The 25,231-nt window shown below is 35.2% G+C and overlaps 2 protein-coding genes across 9 annotated transcripts in view; both read left to right on the forward strand.

Annotated features, from left to right (window-relative positions):
• The window catches only part of MGAT4D (MGAT4 family member D), a 38,074-nt gene extending 30,871 nt beyond the window's left edge, over positions 1-7,203 (forward strand). Inside the window, exons 9-12 of one of the 2 annotated variants that reach the window (XM_088792601.1) lie at positions 362-492; positions 2,311-2,418; positions 3,172-3,273; positions 6,157-6,294. In XM_088792601.1, the coding sequence (XP_088648727.1) occupies positions 362-492; positions 2,311-2,418; positions 3,172-3,246 (314 nt within the window). In that variant the 3' untranslated portion in view covers positions 3,247-3,273; positions 6,157-6,294. Of the gene's footprint in view, positions 1-361; positions 493-2,310; positions 2,419-3,171; positions 3,274-6,156 lie in introns of both variants that reach the window. The other variant, XM_088792602.1, reaches the window with a different exon arrangement.
• A 2,854-nt stretch (positions 7,204-10,057) lies between these two features.
• The window catches only part of CLGN (calmegin), a 36,113-nt gene continuing 20,939 nt past the window's right edge, over positions 10,058-25,231 (forward strand). For 4 of the 7 annotated variants that reach the window (XM_074338497.2, XM_019730806.3, XM_074338493.2 and 1 more), the window contains exons 1-4: positions 10,058-10,407; positions 21,468-21,620; positions 22,243-22,316; positions 22,987-23,045. In XM_074338497.2, the coding sequence (XP_074194598.2) occupies positions 21,477-21,620; positions 22,243-22,316; positions 22,987-23,045 (277 nt within the window). In that variant the 5' untranslated portion in view covers positions 10,058-10,407; positions 21,468-21,476. Of the gene's footprint in view, positions 10,557-21,467; positions 21,621-22,242; positions 22,317-22,986; positions 23,046-25,231 lie in introns of all 7 variants that reach the window. The other 3 variants (XM_074338494.2, XM_074338498.2, XM_074338495.2) reach the window with 3 other exon arrangements.

Below are 25,231 nucleotides of genomic sequence, written 5' to 3' on the forward strand. Positions count from 1 at the left end.
ACTAATAGCTCCTATAGTTTCCTTTTATTTACATATATTTCACTTGATTTAGGTAATTGATTCTTATTATCAACATTGATTTCCTGAGAGTATTCACTATTTTAAACTTGCTTCATACTCACCCCCTGCCAGAAGTGATAATCCTTAATACTTAAGCAGATATTTTGTTTTGCTTTATTATCCTCCAACTTCATGAATGCTTTAAACTTTATTTCTAAAGATTAGGATATATTTCGTTTTTAATAATTTTTGGCTCTTCTCTCACACTAGTGGAATGAACAACTATATATATAAGGTTTATGTTATGGTTTATAGTATAAATGCTCAAAAGTTATTTGATTTGTGTACTTTTTTTCCATAGGAAAGCTATTTAAATCTGAAGACTTAACTGACTTTGTACGTTTTTTTTTAATGTTCTACAAAGATAAACCCATAGACTTGCTCTTGGAGGACTTTTTTCAGGTAAAGATGTGTAACCCAGGAGAAACTCTTGTAAGTATTTCTTTACTTTGTAAACAGCCAATATTTTAGGAAAATACTCTCTGTCCAATGTAATTACCTACAATTTGTTTACCGAACTGATGAGTGTATCAATTTTTAAACTTCCCATATCCTAAATTTTTACTGACACTTAAATCTACTAAATGAAGTAATGAGAAGCCAAAATTGCAGTGAAAATTGGAAACAATAGGGCACAAATCAGTGAAAAAAAAGAGATAAGAAACAATAAAATGGTAGACACAAATCCAAACATATCAATAATTACATCAACTATAAGTGGCCAAAAAACACCAAGTAAGAGATAGTTCATCAGAATGGATTAAAAAACACTATTACTTGCTGCCTATATTCAGTTCAAATATAATGCTATGGATAGGTTAAAAGTAAAAGATGGAAAAAGATTATACCATTCAGATACTAACCAAAGGAAATCTGTAGTAGCTATATTAATATCAAAGTAGACTTAAGAGCAGAAAAAAAAGTTGACCAAGGATCAAGAAAGATACTATATACTGATAAAAGGTCAGATCACCAAGATGATATAACAATCCTAAAAGTGTACGTACCTAACAAGAGAACCTCAAAATACATGAAGCAAAAGATGACAGAACTGAAAAGAGAAATAGGTTAGTCTACATGTCTGTACTGAGTAGAAATGCATTTAAATAAGCCTGCTATTTTTAAAATTATGTATATAAATTTGAGATGTATTTTAATGAATTTTCTATGAATACAGTTTATAAAATAATTTTCAGATGGTGATCATATAATTTCAAATGTTTGTTTTTAATAGGAGTGATGTCATAGATCATCTTATCTTTATTTTTAAGGAGATTATCCAAATCTTTTTCCATTAAGTATAATATTGGCTCTTTGTTTTAATCACGTACTTTTTACTATATAAGAAGAAATTGAGGAGGGTATAGTTTAGTATAGGAATTCATGAATATGGAAAGAGAAGGAATAATGTGTCTGAGAGAAATGGATAAATAGGAAAATACTATAAAAACTTCATTTATTTTATTGGAATACAGAGGAAGGAGAGGGAAATTATGCAGTAGTCCCCCTCCTTATCCGTGGTTTTCATTTCCCCAGTTTCAGTAATCAGAGATCAACTGCAGTGTAAACATATTAGATGGAAAATTCCAAACATAAACAATTCATAAGTTTTAAGTTATGCTCTGTTCTGAGTAGTGTGATGAAATCTCATGCCTTTCGACTTCATCCCGCCCAGGATGGGATGAAGGACGTGAATCATCCCTTTGTCCAGCATCTCCCCACTATATACGCTACCCACCCATTGGTCACTTAGTAGCCCTCTTGGTTACCAGACCAACTGTCACTATCATAGTGCTTGTGTTCAACTAATCCTTATTTTACTTAATACTGCCACATTCAAATAACGTTCACTACAGTATATTATTGTAATTGTTCTATTACAGTTATTGTTGTTAATCTCTTACTGTGTCTACTTTATGAATTAAACTTTATCATATGTATGCATGTATAGGGAAAAAAAACATACTATATATAGGATTCAGTACCATCCACTGTTTTAGGCATCCATGGAGGGTCTTGGAACATAACTCGTGCAGACAGGGGGACTACTATAATTTTGTATCTCAACTCTTATTCTGTTATTCTTATGAAGGAAAAGCTAAGGATTAAGTGTTTTGTTTAAATTTTAAAATGTTAATATAGAACACTGGCAAAGACTAACATGATAAAAAAAATTTTGCTCAGTAAATACAATAAAAAAGAGTATTTGGGTTTTAACCGAAGATTGTTGTTTCTCTTACTTTTTCCCAGGAGAAGTGTGCAGAGCGAAATAAGCAAATTCGTGTTAAATATAAACCTTCTCTTTTCCAATATGTGGATATACAATCATCATTTCCGGTAACAGAACAGTATTACAAAGTAAGATTTTGAAATGTAACTTGAGTAATAAGCAATGTTTCGTGAACTTATATTATTTAGAAAAGGAGTGGTAGAAACATGGGAGAGACCATAAGATATGGTTGTTTAAACACAGTCCATCTTATGCCAGAACTGTATGTTGTGAAGACCAATCATCTTTCCAAGACCCAAGTTATGTCATGGTTAGAAAAAACCTACATAAACTGCTTTAATCCTTTGCCAATTGAAATAAGAGAAATGCACATCTGCATCCTCCCATCATTTCACCCATTATTTATGACCTGCCTTCTTTCCAATTTTTCTTCTCTACCTCTGTATGTTTATTGTACTGACTCTCTGGAACAGTGCCTGGAACATAGTGTGAACAAGTCAAGTGTGTGGAATAATGAAAATTTAACTGTTATAAGTCTTTATGCAAAAAGTAACACCATCAAAATACATGAAACAGCTGCAGATAATGCAGAAAGAGATTGACCTATACCATTCTGTTTGTTGGTGCTATTTTAATGGGATTCTTTTCTTCTATTATATATTTTTTGCCAGATAAGATATTTTAACCTTACCTTTGTAAATTCACAACAGATTAAGTAGGACATCTAAAGATAAGAAGTACATCTAATCACTCATTTTTTGATGTTATAATCTTAGCTTTTTTCCTTTATATTCTCCATACCACATAAAATAGAAATAAATAACAATCTAATGATATGTCAAATGTGATTATATTTAAATTATTTTTATAATTTCTAACAGGATAGTCATAATTCTAAAATCTTTAAAAATGATCAGAATCGTTCTTTGGGAAACCAGTGGCATAACAAGGATTAGATTATTTCTCAACTTTCTTCATAGTGGGTAAGAGACTATATTATATTTTGTAAAAGTTAAACATTCAACAATAAAGTGGCAAGTATAAAGTTGATATAAATATATAGAAAATCATCAGATATTGGTTAATCTTATTTTATATCATATGTTCTGTGTAGTTTTTAGTTTTATACATATAACTTTATGATACATTAATATTCTGTGTTAGAAGAATCAATCAGTATTTCCTTTTCCCTTTTATCATGTACTGTAGGTGCACAATGAATTTAGAGACAATAGATCTGAGTTTGAAGCCTCATTCTCATCAATAGATATAATAATATTGATGAATCTCTAACATATTATACTAAAGAAAAAAAGCCAGATGCAAAAGACTACATACTATATGGTTCTATTTGCATGACATTTTAAATTCTAGAAAAGGCAGATCCTGGTATCTCATTATGATTTTAATTTGCATTTCTTTAATGACCAATGATGTTGAGCACAGATGCGTGTGTGTGTATACACACACATATATGTATATATAAATATAATGAAGTATTTATTTTTATGAAATATGTGTCAATTCAAATATTTGCCCACTTTAAAAATTGGATTGTTTGCCTTTTTTATTTGAATTGTGATATTCCTGTATATAGCCTGGCCACAGGTTTTAGTTATGGCTGGCCCTTTCATTTTCTTAACAATGTCTGCTTGTTTATTTTTATCTTTGTCGTGTTACGTGCTTTCTCAAATATTTAGTGATTCATGGTTGTCTGTTGAATTTTAATGAGCTTATACAAAATGCTAATGTTGGTCAATTTTGAGTGGTGGCAATATGGGTACATTTTCTTCCCCTCTCCTGTCCCCCACACTGCGCTTACCCTCCTATTTCTTTATAAAAACGTAAGGAATGAGGATGGCTTCCTGGGAGGTTTGGGTACACAGATAGAAATTCTTGGTTTGCAAACTATGTTTTAGAGTATATGGGTGGCTAGGCTGCAATTGTTTTGTGCTTTGTGTGTGTGTGTTTTTCCCTAGTGGTTTGAGAGAAGGGGCACCAATATGCATGCCAGAATGGAGAACTTCGTTCTGGGCACTGGTACGCTCTAGGTATATCCAGATGGCTCATTCAGCTTTCCTTTGAGAAGACTGTGTGTGTGTGTCTGTTGCCTGGGCCATAATGTCATGGCTGCTCAGGTGTGGGTTGGGGGTGTTCCTGACACAGACTCTTATTTTCTTCTCCAGGGTTAGCCCCAGTTTAGCTCCCATCTTCCATAAAATCTGCCGTCTCCATTGCAGTCCCCCATGCCACGTGTCTAGGTCACATCACGGATTCCTCAGCTCCACTCTGTCAGTCCCCCTTCTTCCATGAGGTTGATGTCACACATAAAAGTGTCTCCTAGGCTGAGAGCCCCCTCCATTCTTTACATTGTTTTGAGTTTTTATTCATTTACTATCATTTCAATGAGGTCTAGCCACCCGCCACCTTGAAATAAGAGTTTGGATGCTTCGTTTCCATTTTTTTAAACTTTTAATTTTATTAAGTAAAGTAAGATTTATCTACATGACCCCAGAGAGATTAATGTCATCTTCTTTTCTTTAACCCGATTACCATCATCCTCTTTTCCTTAATATTCATTCCTTTAAGTCTTTTTAAAAAAAACCTCTATGTAAAATTTGTTCCTTAGCCAATTAAATTATATGTTACAGTTCTCACAAAACTTTTTTAATGTAAGATAAATTATAGTTTATTAAGTAGGAAAAAGTTAGCTTATCTCTATTTCTCTAGCTTATAGTGCAAAAATAATTAATAAAACAAAAATTCTTCTTAGTGATAAATTTCCTTAGTTTCTAAAATTTTAAAAGTTTGCCTATGTTTTCAATTTAAATGTTCTATATCATTTCATATTCTACATCTATAATAAACAAAAAAATTCCTTTTGAAACAACTAAAATATTTCTCTATTAATAATTTCTGGAACCTCAAAATATAATGAAATTCCATTAGCTCATAAGCAAGAAAATGGTGTGTTTTTGTATAGTTCTTTCATGCTTCATCCTACATGAAAAGTCATGTTCCATTTACTGCAGTGCATTGGGCACAGTGCAGAGTATTTCAATACGTTGGAGTTAAGGTTGCCAGATAAAAGATGCCCAATTAACTTTGAATTACAGTCAAATAATGACTTTTATTTATGTGTACGACCCATTTGTTTTGTTGTTGCTCCTAAATATGATAAGCCTAATTGGAGGGAAGAGAAGGCTACTTCCCATCAAAATGCTTTAACTGAAAATTATTTAGGTTTATGCCCTTGATTTTTATTAAAGAGTGATAATACGGAATGTTTGCATTTTCTTCAAAACTGTTATTTAAGTTTTATGTCTCTTTTATGTAAAGATATATGTCACAATTTTCTCTTAGAATTTGGAGTCAGAAAACAATATTTTTTGCCAAAGAATTGTCATGATTCCCTTGGCCCGTTGTATTTTTGTTTTCTCCCTTTGACTAACAAAAAATTCAAAACTAATTTTATATGAAATATAGTACCCATATTATCTTATATTCACAGCATAATTTCTCCAGTCTCTATTTTATATTTAGACTTTAATTGTTAAAAGATTTTTGTGTTTTCATGTTGTTACCCTAAATCTTTTCTCTATGTACTTGTATTTTAAATTATATATATAAAAAATGAATGCTTAAAAATATTTGTATCTTATCTACAAGTTTATTGGCAATGACAATCCAATGATACAGATTTCATCCCAATGGTGGAAATCCACTTTTAATAATTTTACACCATGATTATATTAAAACTGACATTGTCTCATACATCCTAAGAATTATATCTTTTGCCAATAACATTATCTTCATATCATGAAAATAATCCTCATGAATTAATATTTTATTTCTATATTTTACAGATTTATTGTTTTTATTTTAGAAAATATGAAGCTAATGGCCATAACAAGGAAACCTTGGAAACTCAGATAACCGGGCATCTTTCAGAAATTATAGTAATGAAAATATATAGTTACATAAATAGGAGAAAACAATGAACAAACTAGTGGACTTCAAAGCATTAAAATACCACTTATGTCAAGAAAAAAAATAGAATGTTTATTTATGATGTTTGTATCCTTGCTACTATAATTTAATATAAAAACAGTAAAGATAGGGAAGTTTTTAAAAATTAAGAAATTATTTTGTTGACTTGGATAGTGATGTTATCGTATAATCTCAATAAATAGCTAAAAGTTCAGAAACGATATTGTCATGGACAGGTTATGTGTGAATTGGTGTATGCGCTTATCCATTTTGTTAAGACGTCTAAAGAAATAGAAAGCACAAGTTCAAAAAGCCTGCATCTGGCAGTGCCATAATATCTCTTTGTCTTTTAAATAAACGCATTTAAAACTATAACCTTACCCTTAAATTTCATTTGAGCTGATTACCAAACATATGTGTGTGTTCTGATAGGCATTCAGTTCTAAAGATTTCATACTTTCTCTCATTATTGCCTTCTTAACTCATGGGTTATTTGTGAATGTGTCTGGGTTGTTTTCTTTTTTAACATATTAGTTTTGCCATATTTTATTGTTGATTGCTCAATTACATTTTTGTTAGAGAACTTTGTGTAATAAAATCTGAGAATTGTTATGAATTCTTATGTTTCATATGAATTTGAAAAGAATATAGTCTCTGTATTCTTCCCTTAAAATATATTGCATTCCTTTGTTTTCATAAATGTTAGCTTTATGCTTTAAAAATGTCTCCTTAAAATATTCCTATTTATTGGGTGCAGGGCTGTCTTATATCAGACTTTTAAATTTATTCAAGTCTTTTAAATCATTACTGATTTTTGTCTGCCTGATCCATTTGTTTCTTATAGGAGTCTATTAAGATCTTTCTTTTTGTTATTCTATTGAGTTTTAGTTTATTTTGAGAAATAATAAGAGGTATTTCCTCTTATCCTTTATCAAGTATGAAAATCTTAATTCCTATTGCTGTGTAATCTTTGAGTACCAAAAATTCACACATTTACCTCAGTATGAACTGTATCACATACCAATATATTATATAAAGAGTATATGAAAGGTGAGCTATTCATGTGTCCATTTCATTCCCTGCTTTTAGAGGAAAAGAAGCTATATGTCAACTATTAAATATCTCAGTAAAGCTAGTGGGCGTAAGAAGAAAAAAAGATATTATATGTATGTTACAAACATTTTTAATTTGACTTAAATTTTGAACTTTTAAAATTCACTCATTCAAGTATAATATGAGTAAATTTCAGGCAAATATGAAAACTTAAAAGTAAGTCCAGGTACAGCATTTTTCAGTAAGATGGCAACATTCCGTGAAAAGGTGCTTACTTGGACTTTCTTAGCCCACCATCCAAGAATCAAATAAATACCTGAGGGTTGGGACCATAAACTGGAACAGTATGAAAGGACGCTCGCTGTCTGACTGAATGTTACTGAAATGTTGTTGAGATTTTGCTTATTAAAATTCACTTTTCTTCAAACAAACATATGAAGGCAAATGATGTATTTAAGCCTCTGACTCAATACAGCAGGTAAGTTTGTAGAAACCACATTCCAACCAGATTTACTGAAATCTTTTTTTCTTAAAGTCTATTTTTCAAGTGAATAGTAGCTCTGCAAACATTAATAAGTGAAAACTCTGTCTCTCAAGTATTCAGATAAGCCACCAACATTGCACTATTTACTACTGAAGTAAATAGTAATCTGGTAATACTATTAGTAGTAGTAGTAGTAATAGTAAATGTGGCTACGTTCATGGGTGGAGGGGAGATACCCTCTGGTAACAAAGGTGTGTAAAAATGTCTTGGGGTTGTGTAGTCTTGTATGGACCTTCCACCCTCTGGCAAAATTACAACAATTATGAACAAATAGTGGGAGCTAAATCTGGGCAGGCATTTTCCCATAGATACCATCTTCTTATGGTTTTTTTTCTTTAATTACCTTGGCATACATTTTAAAATGCTGTGTTGATATTAATAGCCAAAGGCAATGAATTATGAGGAAGTTTATATGAGCTGATAGATTTTTGTTTTGCTGAAATTTGTTTTCTTTCTAAAAACCAGACAAAATGAGTGATTTCTTAGGAAAATACAGTTTACCAAAATTGATGTTAGAGACAGAAAGCTTAAACGAATCAATATTCATAGAAGAAATAAAGTTTTTGAAAAAATAAAGCACATAGAGGTACCAGGCCTAGATGATTGCACAAGAAAATTCAGCTAAATTTTAGAAACCAGGTAGTCCCAATATTTCTGTTAATGGTATAACATGAATACCTAATCCTTATAATGATAGCACAAAAAAGAAAACCACAGACCTATATCGTTTATGATGATTCATGTAAAAATCCTAAATGCAATATTAGTAAGACTCCCAAGCCACAGTAAGAAAAAAACATACCATGACCTGGTTTTTATGCCAGAGGTGCAAGAATCAGGTTAGGATTCTGTTAGGAAATTTGTTAATAGAACATACAATACTAATAGGTCTAAGGAAAAAAAATCATAGGATTACCTTCACAGATGCTGAAAAAGCCTTTGGAAAAATAATTCAACACCTATTTTCTATGAAAACATTAAAAATTGCAATGAGTGGATAATTCCTTAACATGACAAAATTAAGATTGCCAGAAAAATACACATATGAAAAATGTATGTACTAAAAAATTACATGAAATTAGAATCTCATTGGGTGTCCTGTGATTTAATTTGCTAAATCTGGCAATCATAGATAAAACATACATACCTCAATCCTAAAAATGGTTCTAATTTGATGGGGACACACTAGAGGCATTTACATTAGGTCAGGAACAAGGCAAGAATTTTTAGTTTTCGGCTTCATTACAAAGTTTGAAAGGATCCTTCAGAAATTCTTTCCAGCAAGTCAAAGTGTATTGGTTATGGGCCACAGAATTATGTTGAATAATAAAAGTTGGAAGGAATGAAGAAACAATGAAGAGCATAATGTTACAAAGCACCTCAGATAAAATTTGTCTTTTTTTTAACCAATGAACACCATCCAAACACATTCCAGATGGTGACAGCGTCAAAAGTCTAGAGATGGTGGCCCTATTACTGATGCAGTGTGGAAAATGTTCAGTGATCTTGAAGTCTAGCCGATAATATGTTGTACATGGAGCACCATCAATCTTAATCTGACTCTGTAATAGGTATCACCAGTCAAATATTTTATTATTCCAATAAAATTGAATCGTGATTATACCAAATTCAAAGTCAAGACTTGCTATAAAAGTTGTAAAATCTCTATGATCTAACATCTAAAAAAAAAGCTTGTGATTCAATAGTCCTTTTACGCTGTATGTTTAATTTTAGTGTGTTGGTTAAAACTACAGGTTCTGAAAGAGACAGACCTGGATCTGAACCTATTATTTCCGCATTTACTAGTCAAAGGCTCTGGCAAGTAATCATCTTCAGTTTCTTTACCTAGACTGTTGTGGTTAAATGAAATAATGAACGCAAAACCCCTAAGAATACAGTGAGCACAATAAATATTAGCAATTCTTAATAGTATTTTGGAAAGAAATAAAGTATTTATTACGTTAACATTTAAAACATCTGCATCCCACACACCCAACGAAACAGGAAACTTCGCTGCTCACTTCGCTGCTCAGAGTTCTCTCAGTAACATATAGAACTCTAGAAAAAGCCTGGGACCCTAACCGGACACTTTTCAAAAACGTGATTTACATAAAATTCAGTACCGTATGTGCAACAGGAGGCAGAACCCCACTGTTTGCAGAGCGGGCCCGCGCTGGGCGGGACGAAAAGCCCTAGGACGAACAGCGAGGACTCCCCGCCAACCGTGGAGCCAGGTCCACTACACCAGGGCCGACCCACGGCGCGGCGCGAGGGCCAACGCGGGCCCCAGCGGCTACACCGCGGGGTCGCCGAGCCGCGCGCCTCCCGGCCGTTGAGCCCCTCGGTGCAGGTGCGCGCGCCGCGCGCCTCGGGCTGAGGCTCCTCGTCGCCGGCGGCCGCACGCGCACGCGCAGTTAGCAGTCGCTGCTGGGCGGCCGCGGGCGGGATTGGTCTGGTGGAGACGCGGGGACTAAGTGGCAGCGACTCGGACATCTGAGCTGCCACTGCCGAAAACAGGCCCGCCAGACAGGTGCGTGGGCAGCGGGCCACTTTCCGGCTGCCCTTTGCGCTCGGCCTGGCGTGAGGAATCGGGAGTCATTGCTCCTTCCCCCAAGGCGGGGGTTCCTGGGCCGCACCCCTTTCTTTGGCGACTCGCCAGGCTGAACAGGTTGGGGCCAGGTGAGGGGGCGGATGTCGAGTTCGGGGATGGAGGCTCCGCGGGCGAGTTCTGGGGGGCTCTCCCGACCTCGGGAGGAGGAAGGCCAGCCCTCCGCGGCGGGAGTTGGTGCCGCGTCGTGTCCGTTGGGTCCTGCCGGACACCTGTGTCCACCTGCCGCCCTGGGGCTCGGAAGGGCTCGGGAAGGCCAGGTCCCCTCCCCAGCCCCGGCTGCCCCTGAGCGCGTAAGAGGCCTGCGGGCGCCCAGTCCGTTATTCCAGCGGTTACCATCTCAGCCCCGTGCCGCGCTCGAGCCCCGGCGCGCGCTCCCGAGGCACGGGGGGTACAGCGGGCTGGGGTGCATCGTCGCCACGCCGCTCATCCCTCCAGCTCCGTCTGACAAAAACCAAATAGGCTGTTTACACATTCCCCGCCTCTGTAAAGGCGAAGGGACCCAACCCTGACAGCGGTGGTGACCTGTGACTCATGTCCACTCCGCAGATGGGATGCCTGGAGCCCGCAGTGCGCCGCTGGGGACGGAGGGAGAGGGTTGGGTGAAATCCAGCGAAGCCCTAATTGCCCGAGACTCATTATCGCCGAAAGCCTGTTTATGATCAGACGATGGAGCTGATTTTGTTTATAGCATCTCCCCAAGCAACAAAGAGTCATTTGTTTGGGATTTAAAAGCAAATGGTAACAAAGCTCAGAAAAGGGGGTGGGGGGGAAGGTAACTCGAATGGCCATGGGGAGAGGCCTCAAAAGAGTGTTAATTTTTATTGAAACTTTTAGATGCGAAAAAAACATCAAAACCAGATCTAAGCCTTAGATTTTCGCTTGCTTTAAAATTTTTACATCACCCTATGTCATTGAATCATTCTGGGTAGCCCTCCCTCCTTTGGTGATTATAAGTTTGACCTCTTTTCAGTTTACAGTTTTGCCTTCACATGGAGTTGGTTCAATCGCCCAGTCACATTTAGACCTCGTTCCTAAATCCTTAGAACAAGGTTTTCTATGTTCTTTAGTTGATAAAGTTAATTATAGTGTGTGAGTGATGTACATAGATGTATCGGTAGAAATTGAACAGTGCTGTAAATTAGCCTTACTGCTTATTTTCAGTGCCTAATAAGTTTTAGTGCTCTTAAATAGAAAGCTAGAAATGCCAACTTTAGTGGCCCATTAAATCATCTAGTTTAACCCTTTCACTTGACAAATGATGAAACAGGCCCAGAGGAGGTTAAACCCATAAACCTTTTTAAAAATAGAACCAAAATGTTGATGCCATAGTGCCAAGTTCAGTGTATTTTCTACCATATCATTCTGTAGTTTAGTTCCTGAAGTTGCATGACAACTAAAACTTTAAATAATAGTAATTTTCAAACACGGTTTTTGAGGCATAAGGGTAGTCCCCAGTCAGCCGTTAGAAAGGCATGTCAGTTATAAGAAATAGCATATAGCAAAGCATGAATGTGTGAAATAGATGACTATTGAAGAGAGTAAAAGAAATAAGTCTTAAAGGGGTAGAATTTATGCTGAGAGTTACAGAGAACTATTAAACATTTTTGTAAACAGTGAAGTAAGACTTGTATTTTTTGCAAAACTCACGCTAGAGAGAAGGTGGAGTACAGATTTGGAGATTGGCAAGACTGGAATTGAAGAGGCAAAGTGGAAGTTTACTAAATCCTTTTCAGAAAGGATGGGTCCCTAAATTAAGGGTGTGGCATGGGGATAGAAAGAGACATTTAAGAAATACCCAAATGCATTTAAGTTACCAAATGACACAGGGGATCAGTAAGAAAGAATAGTCTTACGGTAATGGTTGACGGGAGGTACAGTTAATGGGAGAAGGGAATTAAGGAGATAGAAAAACAGGCTTGGGAGGAAAGACAAAGTTCAAATTAATGGAGGCTTTGGGACATCCTTGAAGATGCATGGTGATTTGAAACTAAAAAGTGAGATGATCTCTGAGCTGTGAATAAGATTTGGGAGTCCTTTTATAGATAGCAGCCAAGAGTATATGTAATGTAAGAAAAGCCTGGAAACAGAACCCTAAGGAACGGTAATATTTACAGAAGATTAGAGAAAGTGCCCATGAAGGAGACAGAGAAAAGGAAGAGAATCAAGAATCAGAAATGGTACCATAGAAACCGAGGGAGAAGAGGACTCCGAGAAGGAGGCAGTCAGCTGTAGGCAATAGGACAGAAAAATGCTCATGCGCTTAACTCAGACTCGGTCAGTAGGAGCAGTTTCAGAGAAGCTAGGAGTCAGGAATACAGGAATAATAAAAGTGTTAGTTTTTCACTACTGCCATTATAATGACCACAAACTTATTTTCTCACAGTTTTATGGGTCAGAAGTCTGATACAGGTCACACTGAGCTAATATCAAGGTGTCAACAGGGCATCATTTCTTACTAAAAGCTCTGGGGAGACTCCACTTTGCTCATTCGTGTTGGTGGCAGAATTCAGTTCCTTGTGGTTATAGACTGAGATTCCTGTTTCCTTGTTGACTATCAGCTGAAGGCTGTTTTCAGCTTCTAGAGACCACCCACATTCCTTGGCTCATGACCCCCTTACCCATCTCCAAGTTCCCTATGGTAGATGGAGTCCCTCTCTTCAAATTTCTTCTGTCCATCACTCATTGACTTCCTCTTCTATTTTTAAGGGCCCATGTGATTATATTAGGCCAGTCTGGATACTCTAGGCTACTGTCCCTATTTTAGAGTCAGCTAATTAGCAACCTTAATTCCATCTGCAAAGCCCAAAGGATTCGGGTATGGACATCATTGTTCTGTCCACTGTAGGAAGTTAGAAGTATTCACAGTTAATGACATTCTTTCTAGAAGCTTTTGTTAAGGAAAGGAGTACCTAGACATTTATATTATCTAGCATGTGATAATTATAGTTCCAGTAGTAAGCCTTACTGTTTATCCTGGAGCTTTTTAGTTAAGAAATGCAAGTATTTCAAATATCCTGAAATTTGTGTGAACACTGTAAAATTTTAGTGTCCTAGAAATATAAATACCATGAAATTGTTAATTTTTATATTTTTATGTAGCCTTAAGCTGGAAAGATTTTAAAGGCCTTTTAACTAACTAAATATATGCACATGAAATATAATTTGGATACACATAAAAATGGGTTTTAAAATACAAAACCACAGAAACTGGAATGTCTGTCTAAAAGATGGAATGTAAGAAGAAAATTGAACCTTGTGTTGCATTTTATAAGCCTAGAACTTTAATGCCACATAGTGAGGATTAAATTATTAAACCTCTTAACTTTAGAGCCTTAATGAAAGGAATGCAGAGCTTGTAGTGAGACCTAATTTTGAGTCTTCTTCTATTTAATAGCATTCTGTATTCTTGGGTAAGTTACTTATCAATCTCCCTGAGCCTAACTTTCCTTACGTATAATGGGATATTAATACCTCCTCCATAGTTCAGTAAATATTGGATTAATATGCTTGAAACACAGTAAATACCCCAAAACAGCACTTACCCTTCTTGCTTTATTCTTCCCCTTTCAGCTCCTTTATCACATGCAGCTTCCTTTGCTTGGCCTAGGGAAATCAATCCTTTCTATTGTATGCATCTCACTTTAAATGTAACTTTCTCAAGGCCGCTTTCTCTGACCCATCCCCTACAGTGTAAATTCACTTCCTCAATTACCAACTCATAGCTTCTTTACCTCTCTGTCAGTTATTATAGTTACATGTTATCCCTGGGTTATTTCTTTAACCTCTGCTTTCCATCCTAGACTACAAGCTCTTTGAGATCAGGAGCCCAGTATGCTCTGCTAATTACTGTAAATTCAGTGTCTGACATAATGCCTGGCACATAATTGACAATCATAAATATTTGTTAAATGAATGCGTGAATGATGAATTTTATTACCTACTGGCTGGCCTCCCCTGAATTTCTAGCCATCAAGAAATGAATAAACCCCTGATGCAGCTTATTCGGAAGCATTCTAGTTTCTTTTGTGACAAAACAGCTGCATTTCAAATCGAGTCTTGCAGCGTCTTTGGAAGAAGGCTGCCTGCCTACGAGGCCACTGTCACCTGCTTCTCTACTTCGTTTGTGATTCTTCAAAGCGAGTTTTCTATGTGCTATATACCCAGAAACTTACAAGAATACCTTCTAATTTTGGTAAAAATATGTCCACTTTTATTTTTGTGTTGTGGTCACACAAAAATTTTTTTTTAATTTTTCTGTTTACTATCTTTTTAGTAAAGCAATTATGAGTTGAGTTGTTCAAATGCAGCATGCTAATAGCAACATTCTGAAATAACTCACAATAAGAGATTTTTTTCATAGATGCAGAGTAAAAGTTAAAAATAACTAATTTCCCCATATTAAATTAGATCATAAAATTGCAAACTTTCTAGATCAGTATCTTATTTTTCTATAGAGATGCTTTTCCTGTGTTGTTTTAACAGTGTTCTAACAAACTTTGGAAGGCCAATGTTAGAAGCATTGACATAACTATTTCTCTCTCATAAAACTATAGTTAAAGACATCTATGGCATAGGGATTCAGTCCATAAATTCTCCTAGGCGTTAAATTCTAGAAAAGGATTTTTTTTTCTCCAAGGAGTTTGTCGACTTTTATAGATAATGAATACTCTTTCATTCTATTTCTGGTTTTCCCCCAATTGCCTAGACACCCTTTTGCAAAATTTATTGTTGCCATGCTGCTACCTAGTTGGTTGCTTAGTAACACGTATTTCCCTCCTCCCTGTAATCTTTTCGTGTCGTTTATGCATTCATTCATTTATCTTATAAACATATATATGTTCCTGTTTATCATGTACTAGCACTCTTTGGAGCACTATGGATATATAAATGACAGAGAATTCCAGCCCTTGGTGAGCTTATATTTATGTCTGTTTTGTGTTTTGCAAGTTGCCCCCATGCTATTATTTTGGTACCATGGAGAGATAGTATAAATTCTAAATAAATAAGTAAATGTATCATTATAATGTTTATGTAAACATTTTGAAAATTATGCTATTTAGTCAGTTTTAACATTAGTGTGTACCTATAGTTTTAAAACCCAGTTTAGATTTGGTTTATTCTTTCTATAATTAGTACAACCCAATAATTTTTTCCCATATTCCCATATTCAGGATTGCAGTTCTGATCATTTCATTAATCTCAGACTTTCAGTAGTTTATCACTTTTATAGGATTAGATTCAGACTCCTTGGAATGCTTTGTGGCTCTTTGTTGCCCAAATTGCCAGAACATTGTATTTTCAATTATTTCTGCTGTTAGGGTTCTTTTCAAGCTTTTTGCTGTGTTTCTTGAGGTATTTTCATAGTTTTTAGGTCCTTCTGATTTAGAAAAGGATACCCAGCTTTAGTCACCAGTATGCATTAGTTAAGGTAGTGCTCAAATAGAAAATTTAAAAAAACCTCAGAGGCCTAACGTAGTTTCTGGTTGCTGGTATTCCTGAGGAGTGGATGGCTGTGATGGTAAATTAATTGTATGTGTCAAATGAACCACAGGGTGCCCAGCTATTTGGTCAACATTATTCTGGGTGTGTATGGGAGGGTGTTTTGGGATGAGATTAATATTTGAGTGGTAGACTGAGTAAAGCAGATTGTCCTCCCCAGTGTAGGTGGGCCTCATGCAATCAGTTGAAGGCCTGAATAGAACAAAAAGTCTGATCCTCCAGTGAGGAAGAGAGTTCTGCTCCTGCCTGACTGTTTAGCTGGGACTTCAGTCTTTTTCTGCCTTTGGACTCTAACTGAAACACTGACTCTTCCTGGGTCTTGAACCTGCTGGCTTTCAGACTGGAATTTATACCACTGGCTCTCCTGGCTCTCAGGCCTTCAGACTCTGACTAGAACTGCATTATTAGCTTTCCTGGGTCTTACTTAACTCCTCTTCACCTGAGTCACACCTAACTCCAAGGAAAATATAGTCAGTTATGTCCTGTGAAAAAAGAAAAAATAGCATGGTGATCAGCTAGCAATCTCTCCCATACTTTACAATAAATATTGGGTATCCTGTGATTGTCTTTTTTTCTCCTTCTTGTTTTAGTGCTCTAGCTACCTTTCATGTGGAATTGAGCATTACTTCAATACCAATAAATGAAATTCAGTTTATAATTTATGATTTGGGGCTGGCAGTGGAGATTCAGGAGGGCTTTTAAATGATGTTGGTGAAATTTTTTGAGGTAAATCAGGCTGCTCGGTCTTGGTTTCAAAGGTTGGGGAGAATGGTATCTCATACTTGGACAAAGTTACTTAAACTTCAACTTGTTATTAGATCAGCCCAGAAGCAGTGCAGTGACCATACATGAGATCAAAGATACATGCAAATGGATGTACCATGAAGGCACAAATGATATTTGGTGATTTCAGCAACCGGTATGGAGTAAGGAATACATAAAAAGCACAGAACCTTGGACTTACTATCTTTTATAGATTTGTAAGGAGGGAAAGGGGCAGCATCAGCACTAAATGTTATACCTTATAACATATAAACAATTCTTGCTGAACCAAAACTACATAACTTAGGAAAACCATATAGATCAATATGGAAAGAGAGGACTTGAAACAATATTATAGACCATTTGGACCTAATAGACGTATATAGAACACTCCACCTAATGAGCAGAAGGAAAAATGAATACCAATTAATTAGAAGAAATATTAATAACAATATTTCTCAAACTCTTCCAAAAGTTTGAGGAGGGAATACTTTCAAACTCGTTCTATGAAGGCAGTATTACCCTGATACAAAAGCCAGACAAAAACACGACAGGGAAACTACAGACCAATCTCCGTAATGAATAGTGTTGCAAAAATCCTTAACAGTTAAAAGGGTTATACCCCATGATCAATTGGGATTTATTCCTTGCATGCAAGGATGGTTCAGCATACAAAAATCAATCAATATAACACATCACATTACGAGAATGGAGGTAAAAAAACACGATTGTCTCAGTTGATGCAGAAACAGCATTTGAAACAATAAAAAGAAACTGTCTCAGTATAATAAGGGCCATGTATGAAAAGCCAACAGCTAGCACCATACACAATGATGAAAGACTAAAAGCTTTTCCTCTAGGATCTGGTCAGGAAACAAGGGTGCACACTTTTGTCACTTCTAGTCAACATAGTAGAGGTCTTCCCCACTATCCAAAAGTAGATTGTTCCTATGAAAACTTTTGCAAGTCAAAATGGCATAAAGCGAAGAGTATCACCCACTTTTGGAAAGTGGGGCTACCTGTACTGGAAGTCCCAGCCAGAGCAATTAGGCAAGAAAAAGAAATAAAAGACATCCAAATTGAAAAGGAAGAAGTAAAATTATCTCTAGTCACAGATAACATCATCTTATATGTAGAAAAACCCAAAGATTCCACCAAAAATAACCCCAAACCATGTTATAAGTAAAAGGAATGGTGGCTGCCAGGGGCTTAGAGAGGTGGAAGTGAGGGAGTTGTTGTTTAATGGGTATAATTTTAGTTTTGCAAGATGGAGAGAGTTCTGGAGATTGGTTGTATAAGTGTGAATGTACTTAACACTACTGAACTTAATAGTTAAAATAGGCTTAAATGGTAACTTTTATGTTATGTGTATCCTACCACAATTAAAAACAATTTTTTAAACTGCACAAATTAGTTACTTCAAAGCTCTAGTGCAGGCCAGGTAATACCTTCTGTCTTCAAGAAGTGATATATGAGAAACCTCACAGTTTTGTCTGGAGCTTGATGACATGTTGGCACCATAATGTGATAGCCTTTCAAGTAATACTTTGAGCTTCATGATGTGATTCTGCGTTGTTAGCTGGTGCTTCGTCGAATAATGACAGAGCACTGAAGATTTAAGCAGAAACCATTAGGTCTATATTTCTAATTTTTTTAAAAAAGGAATAAATAGCAGCAATAACCTTGGGCTGTATCATTTTTCTTGATGGTGACTATTACCCTGTAGAACTGCATTGTCTGCAGAATGATTTGCGACCCCTGGCCGTTATTTTTAAGATTTCACTTGTATAGAAGGTAGATATGGCCATTTCTGGGTAAATGACTTCAGAGCGTCATACTACTAATAATCTAAATTTTGGAAATTTTCAAGAGGTTTGAAAATATATGCTGTTACCATTTTGTGATTTCTTTCCATTGCTTTATCAGTATACGAGGTAGCATGGTATATTGATGTAAAGTTTCTGGATTCTAATCTTGTTTCACATTTCTAATCATGTGAATTTGACCAAGTTTGTAAATCTTTCTGATTTCAGCTTGTAGATTGGAAGCAATACTACCTATCGTATTCATTTCCTGGGCTGCAGAGATGAAATTACCTAGACTAGGGTTCCAGACAGCCTTGCCCGCTTGGCTTCCCCGTCATTCTTCCCCGACACCCAGGACACCAGAGCACAAACAAAGCACTAAGAACTTATTTTTTTCAACAGCTTAATTAAGAAACTAAAGTGTGTGTGCCTTTGAAAGGAGAAGATATGAGTCTAAAGTGATGTTCATTATTAGAGTTCATTATTACTACTACTATTTCATGCATTTCTATTTTACAAATGTTATTGATAGTCAAGCAAAACACCTTTTACTATATTAAATAAATCATGGAAGGCTCTTAAATTTTTAGAACAATGAAGTTTCTTAAGGTTATTAACAATAAGCAATTTTCAAATGTATTCATTCCTGTGCCTATAAGGGAAAAAACAAAACAAAAACTCGACCTGTTGTTATTGAGTCAACTTGCTCTCTTTTAGTTACTTCCTGTCCCAGTCACACCTTTTTTATGGTTCAAAGAGCTCAAACTCTTATAATTAATGACAGTATGCATCATTTTTTGTGTTGTCTTTGTCCATAAAAATAGTGACATTAACATACCTCCTAATATAGAATGTTCATATTATGTAGATTGGTGTTGATTTTCAAAAAACAAGCATTTTCATGCTTCTCAACTTTAGAGTTGTAGCTGGTGAACTTTGAAGAAACCAAGGCCCACATATCACGTAAAGTTTTGGTCTCATTAAAAAAGGTTCTAATCGGTTGAGCTAACTGCATGGGGGAAAAAAGATTTTTATAATCTGATGTTTCTTTTTTAGAAAGAGCTTTACTGAAGCATTATTTGCACACCTTCAAGTTCACCCAATTAATGTCAGTGAATTTTAATATCCTTACAGATTATGCAACCATTACCATATTCCAATTTTAGAACATTTTTATCACCCCCCCCCCATAAAAAAGCCCTTTGTTCCCAGCCTTTTCCCTAACCAATCACTAATCTATTCCATTTCTATGGCTTTACCTATTTCTTTTAAATGGGATCATACAATATGTGGTCTTTTATTACTGGCTTGTTTCCCTCTGTGCCATGTTTATGAGATTCATCTAACTAGTAACACTGTCTCAGTACTCCGTTCTGGTTTATTGCTAAGTAATATTCCATTGTATGGATAGTTTACATTTTGTTTATCCATTCATCAGTTCATAGACATTTAGGCTGGCTTTTGGTTATTGAGAAAAATATTTCTTTAAACATTTATATTCAAGTTTTTGTGTGGACATCTGTTTTCATTTCTTTTGGGTAGACACCAAGTAGTAGAATTGCTGGGTCATATGGTAACTACTTTTTAACTTTTGAAGAACAGCCACACTATTTTCCAAAGCTGTTGCGTTGTTTCACGTTCCCACCAGCAGTGTATGAAGGTTCCAATTTCTCCACACCCTCCCAACACTTGTTGTAGTCTTCTTTTTGATTAGAGCCATTCTGGTGAGTGTAGAATGCTGTTTCGTGAATCCCATGTTTCTAAAGCAGATCTATAGATATGTTCTGGAGGATTTAAGAGTTCTCTCTAAGAATTACTTTTCTTTTTCTTTTAAACACTTTAAGTGTGTTTTTCCAGGACCCATCAGCTCCAAGGCAAGTAGTAGTTTCAGTCTAGTTGTGGAGGGCGCAGCTCACAGTGGTCCATGTGGGGATCAAACTAGCAACCTTGCTGTTAACAGCACTGCAGTTTAATAATAATAATAATTAATAATAATAATAATAAAAGAGCACCACGCTCTAACCAACTGAGCTAAACCACTACCCTCTAAGAATTACTTTTTTTTTAAATTTCATATTGATGGTAACTGGAAAAAAAAAGTAATAGAACTATATTCTGATTCATCTGGATGACTGATCACATTATAACTTTAGACTGCTACACTATTTTGGTATCCACATGTACTTGGTTCCGTTGGCAACAAGAAATAAAACTTGAATTTTAACATGCTAATGGGAATAAAGAAGGACATAATTATATAAATCGTGTATTTCTACCGAGAGTCAGCCAAATTGTGTGGCTGCTTCTCTCAATTAATGCTGTGAGGAACACAAGTTTCGCAGTGTTTGAATAGAGAAATGGGTAGATAATTGAGTTGTCACAGTATTGTAGGAATGATAAATGCAAAAGAACTTTATCATAGCAGCCAACCTGATTGCAGTAAGCCTGATATTTCTTTGGTTTTTAAACTGTTATTTGATTTCAGCAAAAGACTATCACATTAAATTTTGATAAAAATTTTTAAAGTTTTTAAAGTTTATATAAAGTGCATTTTTATTTTACAATTATAAAATTTCCAATTGCGTGTTTATATATACTTAAGCAACATTGTAGTAAAAAAAGTAACTTAAGTAAACATTTAGGAATCATCCTTTTTTCTTTCCTTTAATGGGGTCTGCATATTATTTTTGTAATCACTGTTTTCTGTATCTTTAGGTTTCGTGCCGTTGCTCTTTGTCCTGTGAGATTTAAAGTTTGTATTTTCAGTTGTTCAAAGCATAATTTATTTTCTTAATGATTTGTTTAAAAAGCCACCCTGGAATACTGGAGGTATTAGGAGAAATTATTTCATTGTAAGTATACTTACACATATTTTTCACAACTTTATTTTCACTGATAACTTTTAATTCACAGATAATCAATATGTATTTCCAAGGCTATTGGCTATGTTTGGGTCTTCTATTCGTCTCAGTTAATGCAGAATTTATGGATGATGGTGTTGAGGTGGAAGAATTGGGTGAAAATTCAGAAGACATTGATACTAATGAAGGTGAACTCTCCTCAGAGGTAAGGTTATTGAGAAATGAGTTGTAAATTATCCCTTTACATGATACATAGGAGTGACTCATCTCTTAAGATTTATTTCAGTCCTAATAGTCTTCATTTTCTAAGTAAATAGAAAAGCACTGCTTTTTGCCAACCAGTTGTTGCTTTGTGTTTTAGAGTGCCCATGCACTACAGAAATTTGTGCATGGTACTTAGTATGGCTTTATTACCAAAAAAATATGGAGGTTTTTACTGTCAAAATAGGAGTTCATCACTGATCATGCTATTTCTTTTGCTTCTAATGATTTTTTTTATCCCCAAATATTGTCACCTGTTATAATCCTTTTAAGGCCATGTCAGCTGTATCATTAGGTCTCTTATTACTTCTTCCCATTCCTTCTGTGTTAAAAGGAATCAGTGTATCTTCTGTTTGTACATACAGTATATTTTTTCCATCATCTTCTTATATTCTCTTGTATCTTATCACCACTAGGATACAAAGTTTTGAGGTCAGAGACCATATTACCTTATATCTATATTACCTATATATCCATTAAATACATATTCAGTTCTTAGCTAGTGAGATTATTTAATTAAAATATTTGTGATGAATAACTTTAGATTTTTAAAAATTATCTTCTAGATTAAATATAAGACACCTCAACCTGTAGGAGAAGTATATTTTACAGAAACTTTTGATAGTGGAAAGTTGGCTGGGTGAGTATTCATTGAATAGAATGTTTCTCTTGATTTGATTAGCTTTTTTGAAATTATTGGTTATTGGCCTGTGAAAATTGCCTCTACTGTGGAACTGTAAAAACTGTTAAAGTGCTTTATTTGACAGTGTAAACCAGTACCTTAACACATTTTTGTTACTGATAGAAATGATTAATTTGAATAGTTATGCATTTTTATAAAGAAAATAAATTAATTATGAATGCAAAGTGAAATTTATAACATTTCTTCATCCCTTAGGACAGATGTTAATAATCTAATTTCACATGACAAATTCAAGGTAGTGTTCCATTCTAAATAATGGTAAAACAATAAAAGTTATTACTTATTGATTGTTATATGCCAGACACTATCCTAAGTAATCTACCTATCAGGTAAGTATTAATACTATCTTTACCTCATTTTATAAGTGAGGAAACTGAAGCTTAGTGTATTTTACCTATGATCATATAGCTACTAAATTGCAGATTCCAAATTGGATTTAACTGTATAGCCTGACAGGATTATGTATAGGTATCCTCATTTAGTATTTATTTATTTTTTAATGTGAAGTGGCTATTGGGTAATCTTTTTTTGTTGTTTCTAATATACGTTATATCTATAAATTGCTGGTTTTATTTTTAATAATATACATTTGCTTTCACCTTTATAGGTGGGTCTTATCAAAAGCAAAGAAAGATGATACAAACGTGGAGATTTCTATATATGATGGTAAAATATTTATTTAAATATTCAATATAACCAATATGACCCAAAGTTCACTAGCTTTTGCGGTGATATTTCTATTAAACATATGTATGTATATACTATATGTATATATGTATGTGTGTGTAAGCACACACACACACACACACACACACACACACACACACACACACACACGGCTTGCGGCCCCATGCTGCTTTACAGTGGAATGTTCAGCCTTTTGTCTTGTCTGTTTCTGGAAGCCCCTGAGGAAGCCATTCTTAAGCCGTCATCCAGTTTTCTGACTGTCAAGAGCTGCATTTTCACTCCACTGCCGTTAGTTGTTGCGTTTCCCAAAGCAGTGTTTCCCAGCCTATGCTTGTCTCTGCTGTTTCATCTCAAGCTTGGGCACACCTAGATCAAGTTATAGCTTATAGCAATGTTCTCCTAGCAAGTACAAAGCAGATAATATGTCTTCATTATCATAGGGTCTCTGACAGAATTATATCCAGGCTTAGCTGTAGAAAGAAATGTCCTATATGCCAGAGTCGTCATTTCTTCTCCAACAGGACTTTCCTGGAGTATGATAAAAGAATTTCTTCGTTCTTCTAGTCTAAAACCAGCCTCGTCAATTGTTATATCCTAAAGCAAGATCAGCCTCTTCTCAAAGTGACTGACAGTGGGAATTTCCTCTCTCAGATGACCTCATACCCATAAAGATGGGACCTCACACTCAGACCCCAACAGGCAGTTACATGAGAACAGCAACAGAACAGATAACAGCATGTGTAGGATGTCAGCCGTCTACTTCCTTTTCATAGTTTGTTTTAGTGTGAGATACAGGTTACGCCTGCGTGCCTTCCTTTGCAGTGTCCTCTTCTCCATCTCAGCAAATCCTGTGTTCTTGTATATATGTTCATATAATCCAAAAAGAACTCTGCCATATGCACAGAACAAGCAGGACTGTATTCACTCTAAATCCATTAGAGAAAAGAGTCATTTCCCCCAAAGCAACAGCAAGTCTGCAGGGATATGGTGCTGCTGTAAATATACCCTCAGAAATACACATTATCACACAGCACGCTGGGCTTAAAACGTTTATGTTTAGGTTGCTTTACATTTTTTTTAAGAACATTGGGTAGATATTTGCTTCACATTTGCATGTTAAAAGAATGTGTTGATGGCGTTTCCCTAAAATTAAAATGTGGTCTATCTTATGAGTAAGTTCAAGTTTGTATTTGTTGCTGGACAAAAATGCCTTTCAGTGTTTAAATGAGTTTTTTCTTCAGCTTAAAATTAAAAATCAAACAAGCAAGCAAAAAACAAACTTCTTAGCACCCAGGTTTAGTCTGTAGTCTTATTAAACAAATATTCACGAAAATAATATTCTGGCACATTCGATTTAGTGTTGTTTCTGGCTGGCTTTTTACAGTTTCTTGGAAGCAAATTTGAAAAGCAGAAAGTTCCTTCAAGTTCCAGCTCCTGGATGTCCTAGTATTGGCAATGTTGTTTACATAGTGGGAGTTGAGACCAGGACCAGATCTCTTTGCAGGAATATTTAGTATTCACAGTAGTTAATGGCGGCTTCTGTCAGATGTCATTTCAGTAAGACTCATTCCCATCTTTTCAGGACTAAGCAAATCTGCATGAATCGTTATGTGCTGGGGTACAGGGTTTGCATTGGGAGTAACTTACCTAAATTTTTCAGTTTAAGTTATTAATAAAAGTACTAATATGTTTAATAAATATCAGTTCTTTAAGTGACCGACTTTCAGGATGTCTTATTAAATCATACAAATTGTTTTTTGAAATTTTATTTACATCAAAATTTATATTACCTGGTATTGTCCAAATTTGGGTAAATGATCAGTTAATAGAAAGTTATTGAAGTTGGGAAAAACCTCTTGTCCTTGAGGAATAATTACCTTGTCACAAATTTTCTAAAATTAAAGTGCTAGGTGGTACTTTTTTCATAGCTGATATGTATTGCATAATTACAAACATGGCAACGTAGTTTAAAAAATTGTTTACTATAAATGTCCTGAAAATCTAAAGATGAAGTTGTTACTTCTTAAGAAAAGACCTTTTTTGTTTGGTCAAACCACAGGTTGATAGTGATAATGCAATTTATCATCAGTGTGAGAGAGAAACATCAAATAAACTCATCTTTTTTAGAAAAGTATAGCATAACGAAATTAGAAGGGGAAAAGGAA

The sequence above is a fragment of the Rhinolophus sinicus genome, chromosome 15, assembly GCF_057876585.1.
Source record: "Rhinolophus sinicus isolate RSI-liver-muscle chromosome 15, RSI-T2T, whole genome shotgun sequence".
Lineage (NCBI taxonomy): Eukaryota > Metazoa > Chordata > Mammalia > Chiroptera > Rhinolophidae > Rhinolophus > Rhinolophus sinicus.